Here is a 14,335-nt window from a genome sequence, read left to right as displayed (position 1 = left end):
CATCAAGGTGCAGCCATTTTATTGTCATTTTCTACCTGAGGAGGATGTGTCCAGGTGATGGTTTTCATGAGAATCCACTGGAATTGCTCAGCCCACTGTCAGCCCTCCCATATGCTGCACAAGGAGACTGGGATGCTTCCCAGCTCTTGAAAAAGCTACAACCAGGGCAGCAAAATAATTCCAGTCTCAGAGGTTCTGTCTCTACTTGTGCTGGTTCTCAGTGTAGCACAGCAGTCTTTTACCAGCACCAGATTAATTTGTGCCTATGCACAGTCCTGCAGAGCATTCCATGACTGATTGTCACCCCTCCTGCCAGCTCAAACAAGTAAAAACACTCCTCCAGCGTTTCTGGGCAAGTGAAATTGATAATCAGCATCCTACATCCCTGAGGAGTCACAGCTGGGGAGGCAACATCACCCCAATGTGTTTGGGGTTTGGATTAGAGCAGACCAGAGGGATCACACCACAGATCGTGGGCTCACTCTGGGACAGCCTGAACCCTTGAGAGGAAAAGCATCAGCTCTGTCTTTGATGGCCTTGCAGCTACACCAAGGAAGGAAACTGCTCCCCACACTGTGAAAGCAGCAACTTTTCAGCCTTTCTTCTGCAGCAAGGGAAGAAAAACCTGAGCCCTGTGAAATCAGACACCCAGGAAATGCTGCTCACCACCTGAGAGCAATCAAGCCTGGTCGATATGGCGAGGCTTTCACTCAGGATTCTGAGACAGGAGGCTTGGATGAGCTTTAATTCTCCTTGCATGTGCCTGTAACCCTTACTCCACCACTCCCCAGCCAAGGCTCAGCTGCATCATAACCAAGGCTCAGGCTGCTGGGGAAATGTTTAAGCTGGGAGCAGCAGCAGTGAGAAATTCTGGGAGTCAAACACGATAGGAAACAAAATTAGAGGTAGGACTGCTTAGATGGGCTCAGTTTAACAAGGAAAAATGAAATCAGCCTTGTGAAAGTTTAATGAGTGGATTAAAAGAAGAAACTTACTGAAATCTGTGTATGAAATGCTGATCTTCACCCAAGGCCCTGCCTCAGACAGCACCAGGTGGGTGCAGATGTGCCTGAGCTCCAGTGATGGAGAGCACCAACATCTCCAGTCCCTCACAGGGATCTACAGACTGAGCAGCACCAAGAGGCTGCTGGGACTCTGCCAACCTTGCCAAGGCACTGAGGGTTTGGGTTTTTCCCCCTAGTGTTAGGCCAAGGAGTAGACTCGTTTCAAAGGCTCCATTATCTGTAGATCTGTCTGTCTTACTGCTGCACCTTTGTACCAGCTCTGGGCCTGTGCACAAATTCTCTCTGTGCACCTGCTCCATCAAAAATGAAGATAATCTATCTCAAAAAAAGAGTAGTTGCATTATTTTTCTAAGGAGGACTTTCAACACAGGATATTAAATACAATACTGATCTTGACCTTGTAAAGCATGAGAGAAATGTGCTCTAGCTCTTATTAGAGAGTGTCTGGAGGATCAGAGGGAGAAGAATTTATTATTTTTTTAATATCTGAACACCAGTCTGCACCCTGAAATTTTCCCTGATTTTCCCAGTCAGCCTAAGGAAAGGCACCAGACACTTCATTTTTCTGCGTGGAATTACCCTTTGTGAAAAATAATGACATCTGTGAAGTCCTGGCATGGGAGAACAACAACCTCACGGCAACTTTACTCCCTTTTTTCCCATCCTAGGAGGAACCTGTGCTCTGTCTGTGGCACACCAGCTCTCTTCTCCTGACAAGGGAGGTCTTGGGGTGGCCACAGACCCCAGAGCAGCCTGCACTCTGCTGCAAAGCCCTGCAAGATTCCATGGAGTATCTCTAGCCCAAGGGCAGAATTTATTCCTCAGTTGGAGATATAAAAGAGCCAACCTCTTTCCTTTCACATTGTATCACATCAAACACATTCCCACCCACAGAACAACACCCACATTGTTTGGGAGGAAAATAAATGGAGAGGCATCTTCAGACTTTCAGAGAAAACCTATTGTAGCTACTCTCGTCTCAGTGGGAAATTCTGGAGGCTCAAAAGATTCACCATGTGTCCTCTCCCAGCCTGGGAGGGAAGTGATGCTGCAAGGAATTATTATTTTTTGTGTAAGATTCACACCATGTGGCTGCAGTTTAAAAAGCTCACATTTTCCTCTCAGTCTCAAGTGGGGCTTTATGATTTATACCACACTCTGCCATTCCAGGTCCAAACCCCTTCTCCACTGCAGTGGAATAGGTAAAATGCTGCTGTTCTGGGAGCAGCCAGCTTTTAGAGGTGTTGAAGATGGGACAAAACCCTCCAAGGTATCTGGAGGGAGAGTGACTTCTTTGAGACTGAATTGAGGGCAGCTACAGCAGGCTTGGGCTCAGGGTTAAAAATCATTTACTGAGACTCTGTGGTGGAGAGGGCAGAGCTTCACTATCCACAATATTAAGTGTGCAAAAATCATGAGATTATCTGTATTTTGAAACTAATCCAATATGTAAATTAGCTGCCAGAGGAAAATGGAGACAGCTGGCAATGGCTAATTTAGAATCTATTTAAGGCCAAATGATGCTGCAAAGGGGCTGTGGCTTAAGCATTTCTGTTCCGAGACCTTGGAATCTGAATTACTTTTATGTAAAAGTTTTGTCTAGTGTGAGCATAGTTACTGCTTCTTTGGAAAAAAAAAACCAAAACAAAAAAAACCCAGAAAAAATAACATTCATTTCTAGTTAGCAACTAAAACTGGTAAAAATCCACTAAGTGCACAGCTTAAAAATGCTGGAATTAACGCTGAAAGCAGGAGGGCTGTGCTGAGAGGGTGTGCAAGCCCCAGGTCGGAGCCAAGCTGAAGCAGCAGTTGGGTCAAGCCCATCCGGAGGAGCTCTGAGCCGTTCTCTACCCTTGGCATCCGCGCCGCTCTGCTCATCCCCGCTGCCCTGAGTTATCGATCCTCGCATCCACCGGAACAGCACCGACAGGCTGCCCGACCCCGCAGCACCGGGGCACGGCACCGCAGCACCGGGGCACGACACCGGAGCACCGGGACACGGCACCGGAGCACCGGGGAACAGCACAGGGACACGGCACCGGAGCGCGGCACCGGGGCACGGCACAGGGGCTGGCACCGGGGCACGGCACCGGAGTGCGGCATCGGGGCTGGCACCGGGACACGGCACAGGGGCACGGCCCGGGCTGCCCAGCGGGGTCCGGCGCAGGGAATCCCCGGCAAGGGGCTGCAGCTGCAGCCGCGTCCCGCAGCCCCGGTGTGCCGGAGGGACCCTCGCCGCCCGACCCTCGGCGATCAGAGCACCGAGCACCGAGCGAGCCCCGGCTCCGGGCCAGCCGCTGCCCAGGGGAGGGGAGCGGAGCGGAGCAGAGCGGGACGCGCAGCGCGGGCGCATCGAGCCCGGCCGGGGCCGCCGGTGTTTCGGGGGGACGCTGCAGGAACCGGGCGAGAACGGGACAGCGGGGACAGCGGGTGAGTGCTGGCGGCCGGGGCGATGCCGGGGCGCTGCCGACGGGGCGGGCGCTCGGCCCCGGCTGAAGTTGGTGGCCGGGGATAGAACGGGGGGGCTCCGCCACGGCGGCCCCGGGAAAAGCCCAGGCGGAGGAGGGAGAACGGGAGGCGGGGGTCGGGAGAACGGGGCCTGCGGCAGCATCGCCCCGGGATCAGCGGCATCGGCCCAGGATCAGCCGCATGGCCCCGGGATCACCGGTATCAACCCGGGATCAGCGGCATCGCCCCGGGATCAGCCGGTGTCACCCGGGGATCAGCGGCATCGCCCCGGGATCAGCCGGTGTCACCCGGGGATCAGCGGCATCGCCCCGGGATCAGCCGGTATCACCCAAGGATCAGCCGGTATCAAGCCGGTATCACCGGTATCGCCCCGGGATCAGCGGCATCGCCCCGGCTCTGCGGGCGCCGGTGGATGGGGCGGGCAGAGCTCGGTGGCGGCATCGCCCTGAGAAAAGCGGGGACCCCGCGGCGCCCCATCACGGAATTACGGGATGGTTTGGGTGGAAAGGGACCTTTAGAGGTCACCTAGTCCGTCCTCCCAGCCACCAGATGCATCTTCAATCAAATCAGGTTGCTCAGAGCCGCGTCCAGCCTGACCTTGAATGTTTGGAGCCGCAGCCTGTGTGGGCAGCCTGTACTGACCCTGCATGCGTGTCTGGGAGGGAAGCTGACCGGCGATTTAGAGCTTTAAATGTTTCTTGCAGGTCTCTTCCACCAGGTACAGGGTAACACTGGATAAATGAAGCGCAATTTTATATAGATTGCCCTGGGGAAAGCTTTGGGTTGCTCTAAGGGTTGTTCCATTGTTATCCCACACCATCCTGGTTTGTATTCCACGAGTGACAGAGCTGTCTGGTTTCTTCTTCACTCCTGTTTCGGGTAGGATGGTGGCCAAAGGTCACCTCTGATTAAGTGCTAGAGCAAAGCCAGGAGCTGCCACTGTGACACTGAGCCCTCAGAATCCTCACCTGTCCATGTCTCCACGTCTCTGTACCTGCTTGGATGCAAGCCAGGCTTTTCAGGACAAAATGTTCTGTTTTCTCACATGGAGCCAGAGGGACACCTGTCACCTGTTGCATCAATGATGAATATCAGCCACTTTTGGGATGGGCTTTGGTCCTGCAGCAAAGAGCAGGACCCAGCCAAGCACAAGGACTGCCAGAGTTGCAGTCTGGTGTTTCCAGTGTGCTGTGGGCAGCAGTGCATGAAACTGGAGCACGGCCTTCAAGGAGAATCCTGCTTCCCCAGAGAAACAGTCCCTTCCCCAGCTGTGAGCCTGATGTAAACCCCAGGAAAAGGAACTTCCTTTGCAAAATTAAGGGGACAACTGACTTTAGAGAGGTGGGATTCCTTTGCCAGTAATTGTAAGTTCCTCCTTCTAGGAACTGCTGCCAAACAGATTATTCCAGAAAGCAATGGCTGGGATCTGTGAGGTTTCTCAAGGCAAATTTGCTTTTCCTTTTCATATTTTCTTTAAAGTTAAAGCAGCATCATAACAAAGGATTTATGATGTATATCTTACATGCTTCTCAAATATTAAAATTAGCAAATACCAAACAAACAGTCAATTTGTTGCTTTTCACGCTGCTTGTAACATTTCCTGGTTTTCACATTTGCCCCCAGATCTGGTTGATCTCAGAGAAGCATTCTCACCAGCCATCAGTCATTTATTTTCTTCAGATGTATGACACTTCTTATGGGCAAGGAATCAAGCTGGTGCAGAGAATAATGAAATTTTTAAAAAAATCAAACCCGTGGTGTGAACTCTGCCGGTTTGCGGCTTACTTAGAAATCTGGGAAATGTATTTCTTGAGTTGAGACATGTCAAAATGCAGGAAGATGTGAGGGGCCTGGCTACTTTCAGTGTTTAACACAGAGTAAGAATGATGGCAGTGTACTGTGCTCACCTAAATGCAGAATTAAACTTAGTGACAAGTGTCAGTCACTTCTGGCGTGTACACAGCAGGGCAACATTTGTTATTTGCCTGGACAGAACTGTCCTACATCGAGCTCTGAAGGAAACCATCCAGATATCAAAAGTCAGCATAAAAATTGACTGGATTTTCCTCTGTCTTTTGAGTGAAGATTCCTTTCTGTCCCTTGGTGATGCACTCAGAGGTACATGTGAAGGAAGACGTCCCTCAGTGTGCACACAAGCCATGATCCACCCTCTGTGATCCCCACAGGTGCAGTGCACAACTCAGCCAAGATGTTCCTTCCTGCCTGCTCCCAGCCTGCCCATTCCTGACCCTGGATGAGCACACAGAATTGTGCAGAAGGAATTTGGATGTTTTCCCATTTCTGAGCTCCGTGAAATTGGGATGGCTGGGGGAATTGATTCTAAGCCAGAGGGAAAAAAACCCAAAAAACCAACAAACCAGCATCATTGCCATAAAAACTGGGCTCAGAGAAACAACTGCTCAGCTTCTTTGCCAGTGCTGCTAGAGCTGAAGGGGAGTGCTGCTTCAAATGCTCATGGACCAAAGGAACAAGCATTGTATGTCAGGAAACCCTGTGTGTGCATCCTAGGAAGTGAAGCTGAAGCAGAGGAATATACCAAGGATCAGAGTGCAGCAAGAGAGGAGGGCAGAGAGCTGCTAGGGAGCAATGCTTAGAAAGCCAGAGGCACGTGGGAAATGCTCATGGGGCTGATGCCTCAGTCATGGGGAGTTTGTTCCTTGTGTTCGTGCTCTGAAATGAGTCTGGGGGCTCTGCTGCCCCAAGGACATCCACTGACAGCTGCTACAGGCAGCTCTGGCATTCCTCACTTCTAGAAAGCAATAAAAATTCTCTGTGTTCCTCTGCCCATGTGGAACACTACAGCACCACAATGCTGAGTCTTGAGCTAGCTCCAGACCTGAACTGTGATGTTCTGCAAAAACTTTCTTGGTTTTTTGTTCATTTTGGAGTTCAAAATTGGAGTTCATTGAGTTTATACTGTCAAAAAAATTCTGGTTTTCACCATTTTACATGGGGTAAACGAATTCACTTTACTTTCCTGGTGCTTTATTGGCTATAGGAAATCACACTCCAAAAAGATTATTTGACCTGTCCTTGTGACTTTCTGAGATGGAGATGTCAGTGTCCCCAAGCAATACTTTGTTTCACTACTCTTACTATCTCCAAAGTTTTCCTGAGGGCTCAGTCTTCCTTGCTGTAGTTAAATCTCTTTCCTTTCAGTGGTATTAGTCACAGCCACAGGGAACAGACTATTCCTTCCTGTTCTGCAGGCTTTCATGCACAGAAACACTGCTGAACATCTCTCTCAGCTGTGCTCTTTAAACCCCAGCATTCCTGTTTCCATGCAGTTTATTCCCATACATTTTCTTTTCTGATGCTTCCTGCTGCTTTCTTCTGATTTCTTGCTGTGTGGTCTGCATCTTCCTGGGATCAGTGCCCAGAGCTGAATGCCAGGCTGCCATTTGGCCTTGTCCAAAGTGAGCAGAACAAGATCTATTCAAGGCCTTATTCCCAGGTACACACTTGCCAAGGTGTTGCTGTTTTGCCCTGGTACAATGTCACTGCTTCTGCTGACAGTGCACATTGATCTCACACTGAGCAGAGTTTTTGCTGAGCTGGTAACTCTCCATCACACAACAGGGGAACTGCTCATTTCTACCTGAACTACCTTGCACTTGTCCTTAAATTCAACTTTATGGTTGAGAGCTTCCCAGCCCCTGCTCCCTCCAAAGAACTTTGTATCATATTGTAGAGGCTGTTTTTGCAATGTGGCATTTACCAGAATCATTGCCCATTAAGCCCCAGATTTTCTCTCTGATAAGTAATATTTAGTTATAATGTGTAACAGCAATTGTAACTTGGTAATTATCAATGGGTTGGATAGCTAATACATATTGGTGGTGTGTAAATAAAGGTAAGAGAGGAAAAATACCAATAATTTCTTACAAGCTGAGTAAAAATAGAAGGTGGGGAGGAGAGACTGAAGGTGTTAAATATTGCTAATATTTACTTGCCAATTACTGTTGTTGCTTATTTAAAATAAGAAATGTTTTGCATATAGTTTCTCATATAGAATGCTGTTCTCTGTATCAAATGAACAAAATAGGGACCTGATTTACTTGGAAATAGCCACAATGATCCTGGCAGATCAGACATCCAGCCTTGCTGCACGAGCAGCGCTGGAGTGAACACTCACAGAGTCAGGTACACTTCTCCAGAAACATGAACTCTTCTCTACCAGCTCCCCTCACTGGCAGTGAAGAGAGATGCTCAGCCCTAAAGGGCTCAGCTGCTGCTGGGCTTGACCAGGAATTCGGATGCAAACAGAATTTACACAGAGTGTAGCTTTGATTTTTCAGTGCAAACACTACAGCATTGCCTGGTTTTCTCCCAGGAGCTGCATCCAGGTCTGGTTATGATCTCTGGATGGGCACGTTCCTAGAGCTAATTCTAAATGGATTTCAAGTTGTTTGAACAGTGTTTTTGTCTTCAGGTTGGGCTCCATACCTACTCTATGATGCATGCTTGAGGCAGCTGTCCCAAATATGCAAGAACTTACTCGAAACTTGCTCCCTCTTTTAAGGAAAGGGGCTTCAGAGGGGTTCCTCTTGGCTAGAGTGCCACCTCCTGTCCTGCCTCCTGGCCACTTGCTGTTGGCTCTCACTGGAAGCAGCTTCACTGCTGATCACACTTTCAGCATGACAGAATAGGCCTGCTCTATTTAATGGATTCTACATTTAAATGAAAAGCAAAAATTAGCTACAAAATGAACTTTCAGTAGTTTGCTGAACTTAAGCTCCGTTCTCAGCCATCCCTCTGCAATTCTCCAGCTTCAAGAGAAGAAAATTAATTCCCTAATTCCTCTAACTTCAGAGTGAATGTAAAGGAAATGTGCAACTTATGAAAGGACATTTTATCTAATTTTCTTTTTTTTTTCTGTTCTATTTAGTGAAAGAGTAAATTCTGTATTTTTATTTCAACATACCTTATTTTGTACACATTATTTGTCCAGCCCAGCACTGCAGAGGTGCATTGAAGCCTTCTTGCAGCCCAGCATCCTCAGAAAGTGTGTCAGCTTCACCATGAAATCCCAGTCTGCAGGAATTGCCCCTCTCTCCAGTAATGGCTGTGCTCCAGAAGGAACAGAAATATGTTGGGACTTTGTTTACCCTTGGGATTGAGCACCTCTGGTTATCTGGGCAATCTCTGCAGCTCCATGCCCAGAGCCCCCATGATGACACTTGGTCCTGAGGAGCTCCTGGTGCCACCCAGCCTTCTCCTGCCTGTCACTGTACCTGCCCTGGCACACCTGGTGCTCTGCTTTTCCTCAAACAGACCCTCCCCTGCCACCTTGTCCTTGTTCCCTAACTGCTGAGGGTTAAACTGGCTTGCTGCAGCTTGGCACTGTATGTCAGTGTGCTGTGCTGTGCCAATCTCACTCTGGTGGCTGTGGCATCACCTTCAATTTATTTCAGGCGCTTTGAAGTGAGAAAAATACCCACAGGCCATGGCCAAGAGCACCAGGGGAAGCCCAAGGAAAGGTGACCAAGCACATGATGAGATGACACTTGGTCCTGAGGAGCTCCTGGTGCCACCCAGTCTTGTACCTGCCCTGGCACACCTGGTGCTCTCTTTTTCCTCAAATAGACCCTTCCCTGCCACCTTGTCCTTGTTCTCTAACTGCTGAGGGTTAAACTGGCTTTCTCCTGCCTGGCATTGTACATCAGGATGCTGTGCTGTGCCAATCTCACTCTGGTGGCTGTGGCATCACCTTCAATTTATTTCAGGCGCTTTGAAGTGAGAAAAACACCCACAGGCCATGGCCAAGAGCACCAGGGGAAGCCCAAGGAAAGGTGACCAAGCACAGAGGTGACGCAGCCAAGGCAGTTGAGGGGATTCCCGTCCCGTGAAGTGTGACAAAGCTGGTGCCAAGCCGGGTGACAGCCCTGCCATGCCCTGCGGGCTGGGGCTGTCGCACGCTGCTCTCCGCTGCCTGCAGGCTGCACTGCCGCCTCACGCACCCAGCCAGCCCCAGGGGCACACACGACGCTGTCTTATCTAGAGGCGATGTTATCTCATCTAGAGGTGATAACGGCACCAGCAGCAGGGAAATGTCCCTGTCTGACCATCCCGGAGCCACTCTGGCAGCCACCCCCACACTCACAGGGCGCCCCTGGGCTCCTCAGCGGGTTTCCAGTGGCAGCGCTTGTGTTTCCAACACAAGGTTCCCTGGGGCAGTCTCAGATGTCTCACAGGAGCTGCCATCCACAGGAGCTCAACCTGCAGCTGGCACTGCTGAGCACAGCTGGCACTGCTGAGCACAGCTGGCACTCAATGAGTTCCTCAGCAGCCAGGTTCTGCCAGTGCTCCTCATGCTCCTGTGGGCATCCTGCCCATCCCTCTGCTCTCAGGAACATGCTGGATGGTCACTTCCCACCCCTGGGCTCTGCTGTGTCGAGATTTGTGATGTCTGTGCATCTGTGTTCTGCTTTTCTTAACAGGCACTTATGTGTACGACCTTGTGCTTGAGATAATTTAATGACTGCTTGTTATTTAATATTATTTTTCTTCAGTATCTGTAATTTACACAAACTTAATTTATTTTTCTTTTGAACAGGAAAATAATTTACCTGTATTCATCATTCTTTTGTTGAGTAAAAGGTAATTTCATTGAAATACTAAATTATTGGGAATATGTTCATTTTGTCTAGATGGTAAATCCTCCTGAGTACATGATAAATAATCATGTACTGACTTTGCTCAGTATCACAAAATGGCCATGGGGAAGGGATTTTCTCTTCCTAGAGAGAACAAAAACCAAGAAAGTAATAGTCTAGTGTGAAATACAAGATCTTCTATGCCTCCTTATTAGAAAAGTACACCTCAAAAGAAGAAGCATGTCTGAAAATGTTTGACTGACAAGAAGGTGGTTGTATATGAAAAACACCAAACTGACAAGTGCTGCTTCTTATGTTAGGATTTAGGAGCTTCAGAGAGGCTGTTTGAGTTCAAAGTGCTGATGTTTCATGCAGAATATTTTGCTCCTCTTGCTCCACAGATTCCCAGCTGAGTGCCTGGATGGATAGTATGAATTGGTACCAGCGATGACTGAGAGAGGCTCTTCTCCTGCAGGCCTGGGAGAAGGCTGGCCTGGGGATTGTCTCCTTGCAGAAATTGGCTGCTCCTCCTTGTAGCCCTCACAGCACTCTTCAAAGCCATTCCCAACCAACATTCAGGATCTGTTTCAAGAAAGGTTGGGCTGGCACAATAGAAGTGACATTCTGGTGCTCATGGGAGCGAGTGAAATCTGTCTTAGGATGTTTCCTTCAGGTTTGTGAAGACTTCAGGAAATCCACTCCTGGTGAATACAAGGAAAAGTATGGAAAGCCTGTAGATTGCATACTATGCTTATATAAAGTGCACCAGGGCATTGGGGTCTGGCACCCAGCACCTGACTTCAGCCTTTGAACACTTGTTGAAGGGAAAACCTGAATAGTCTGGAGAAATAAATGAAAATGGAGATCTGTACTTGAAGAAGTCTTGATTTGCAAATCTGGGAGAAATTATGTTTACAGAAGGAATTCAGAAGTATTGTTCTATATGTTAGGTACTCTACTAATAAAGTGTCCCTTGTAAATACCAAGAACACGACATTCAGCTATTAGAGAGAAAAGGAAAATAATCTTGAGGGTGGCTTTGTCTTCAGCAAAGGGACATCAACTGCATGCCCAGATGTTTCTTTTCCATCTCTTACCCTTCAGTATTGATTTATGCAACTTTACAGAAGATTAGGTCAGAAAGGAGGTGTGAAAAAAAGATACTAAAGAATTATTTCGTTTTCTTCAAGATGAAAACCACCTAAATTCCCATCACTTATAGTACTATTTTCATTGTTGTACACCAGACTTGTGTCTGGATGACATTTTGCTTTAGCAATTATGTAGTTGATGTGATGTGATGTGATGTGATGTGATGTGATGTGATGGAAAATATTCCATAGGAGAGTACCTCATCTATTGCATCAGCTGAAGTTTTCAACAAGTTCCTAATTCTTCAGTGTTTGACCAAAGTATGAAAAATTCTATTTTATCAACAAAAGTGAGCATCTTTCCTCATTGTCCCAGAAAGATTCCACTGGAAGGTGAAATCAGAGCAGAGGATGACTCAGTACAACCATTCAGCACAGTTCTCTCTCCAGAGCTCAGCAAATAAATCATTAAATGTCACCGAAGCACCTCTGCCCTGGGATGAAAGGACACTCCTAGGGCTGAAGATTTCACTGTCAATCCTTCTGGCTGTTATAACTTTGGCAACAATCCTTGCAAATGTTTTTGTTGTCATTACAATTTTGCTGACTAGAAAGCTCCACACACCTGCAAATTACCTCATTGGCTCCTTGGCAGTGACTGATCTTTTGGTGTCTGTGCTGGTGATGCCTGTCAGCATCGCTTACACTGTCACCCACACGTGGGCCTTTGGCCAGCTGCTGTGTGACATCTGGCTGTCCTCAGACATCACCTGCTGCACAGCCTCCATCCTGCACCTCTGTGTCATTGCCCTGGACAGGTACTGGGCTATCACAGATGCTCTGGAATATTCCAAGCGCCGCACTGCTGGCCGAGCAGCGCTCATGATTGCTGTGGTGTGGATGATATCCATCAGTATCTCTGTGCCACCGTTTTTCTGGAGGCAAGTGAAAGCTCATGAAGAAATTGCAAAGTGTGCTGTAAACACAGAGCAAATTTCCTACACGATTTATTCGACTTGTGGAGCTTTCTACATCCCGACTGTGCTCCTGCTGATTTTGTATGGGAGAATTTATGTAGCAGCTCGAGATAGGATTCTGAAGCCACCCTCATTATATGGGAAACGTTTTACTACTGCACACCTGATCACTGGTTCTGCAGGCTCTTCCCTCTGCTCCATTAATGCTAGCCTCCATGAAGGGCATTCCCATTCAGGTGCATCCCCAATATTTCTGGGTCCTGTTAAAATAAAACTTGCAGATAGTGTGCTGGAAAGGAAAAGAATTTCTGCTGCGAGAGAAAGGAAAGCTACCAAAACTTTAGGCATTATTCTGGGAGCTTTCATTTTCTGTTGGCTGCCTTTTTTTGTCATATCACTAGTCCTACCAATCTGCCAAGATGCCTGTTGGTTTCATCCCATCCTCCTGGACTTTTTTACCTGGTTGGGTTACCTAAATTCATTAATCAATCCAGTCATTTATACAGCTTTTAATGAAGAATTTAAACAGGCTTTCCAAAAACTAATACTTTTCAAAAAGTGTTCCTCTTGAGACTCTACTCCTGTGTAACTGACCCTTCTCAATCTCACAGCCTACCTGAAAATTTCCATGCTTTTATTCCCAAGGAACCGAGTGGTAACTGCCATTTCTGCTACTACCCTGTTCCATGCATGTACATTTCTGGGAATTTCTTGCCAATTTGGTACTTTCTGTCTGGGATTGTACATGCCATAACAGAACTTGTCCGTGGTCTCTGCAGTGATCATGTGTGTATATAAGATCAATGACACATGAAATAAGCTTTGCAATGAGGCAAGGTGTGTGAACCAGGGAGTTTGTCTTGTGGGATGAGGTGACACATTACCCTGATGGGAGGAAATTGTGTGTGTATTTCTGCTGTATATTATTAACCATTTATGTCAGCTGAGAGAGTTTCTGGAGAGCAGGATCTGATACTCATATTTTCTATGGCATGTATCTTACCCATGTGAAGCTGATAAAACCTGTAATTCTTTCAGAAGATGTCTGACACAGCCTGACTATAATCAGGAGCAGGGCAGAGCAGCATAGCACAGATCTAAGTTATTCACAAATGCTGCATTTGAAGTTATGCTTTTGGTGAAGTGTAGAAAGGAGACAATTTAGTTGAATTAATTATTACACATTTTATCATGAATAGAACAGCCAGTGAAGAAATGCTACAAAATAAATAGCATGAAAATGATTGATCTTATATTTCTGTCATTTAACTTTTTTGCATGCATAAACTGAAAAAGGAGAATATGGTGAGTGCCAGTGTGGAATGACTAGGACATCATAAAATAGCCAGAAGGTTCACTGCTTGGTGACAAGATGTGGGAAGTTAGACAGGAGAGAACAAAGTGACATACCAAGGAAAACTTTCTTAGTAATTAAGGTTGTTGGGATGGATGTGGCATCCCTGTCTCTGGAATTCTTTAAGTACTGGTCAAACAAACTCAGGGATCACTGTTGGGACCCTCTGCTGGGGTCACAGAGGGGATCCCTTCTAACCTGCCCTTCTCTGCCTCTGGGATCACCTCCCTGACTGGCAGGCGGGGAGCTGGCACAGGGAGGTCTCAGATGAAGTCAGCACACCAAGTGGTGCAGCCCAAGTTTCATGCAATGTTTTAGTCTCTGGGCATTGTACAGCAGAAGTGTCATGTCTACACTGCATATAAGAGCCTCACACTGCTTAGAAAATCACCCCATCATCCTTCTGACCTCCCTTGCACCTCTCAGCCTGCCCCAGTTCATCTCCACCACCCGCTGCTGTGGCCATCCCAACACCCTCCACCACAGTGCATGTCCACTGCAGCTTTCAGCCTCTCCTTTGCATTTGCAGCTCAGCTTTGCAGCTCCTCCCTGTTGCTGGTGCCTCTCCTGAGGATGGACCATGAAGTGATGTCCCAGGAGCACCCACCTGCTGCAGAGTCAGACAGAGCAGCTGTGTGGTGTGGTCCTAGAAGGGCAGGCCTCTCACTGAGGGCATTTGAGGCTGCTCTGTTTGGGACATGGCTCCTCCACCCTCCCAAAAGGGCTCTGCCAAGAGGTTTGGATGATGCCACTACGTGGCCATGTCCATGCAGTGTCCTCCCACAGCGTGTCCAGAGTGGCA

General features: G+C 47.9%; 1 protein-coding gene across 1 annotated transcript; it reads left to right on the top strand.

Moving 5' to 3' along the window:
• The first annotated feature begins 2,106 nt into the window (after positions 1 to 2,106).
• Positions 2,107 to 13,432, top strand: HTR1D (5-hydroxytryptamine receptor 1D). Its single transcript, XM_071453090.1, has 2 exons — positions 2,107 to 3,455; positions 10,513 to 13,432. The coding sequence occupies exon 2, from the start codon at positions 11,614 to 11,616 to the stop codon at positions 12,748 to 12,750; it is 1,137 nt and encodes a 378-aa protein (XP_071309191.1). The 5' UTR covers positions 2,107 to 3,455; positions 10,513 to 11,613; the 3' UTR covers positions 12,751 to 13,432.
• The last annotated feature ends 903 nt before the right edge of the window (positions 13,433 to 14,335 follow it).

This window comes from Agelaius tricolor, unplaced genomic scaffold (genome assembly GCF_023055355.1).
Source record: "Agelaius tricolor isolate 1412-34295 unplaced genomic scaffold, bAgeTri1.0.p SCAF_36, whole genome shotgun sequence".
In the NCBI taxonomy this organism is placed as follows: Eukaryota; Metazoa; Chordata; class Aves; order Passeriformes; family Icteridae; genus Agelaius; species Agelaius tricolor.
Note: the sequence above shows the minus strand (reverse complement) of the source record. Positions and strands in the feature narration are given on the sequence as shown.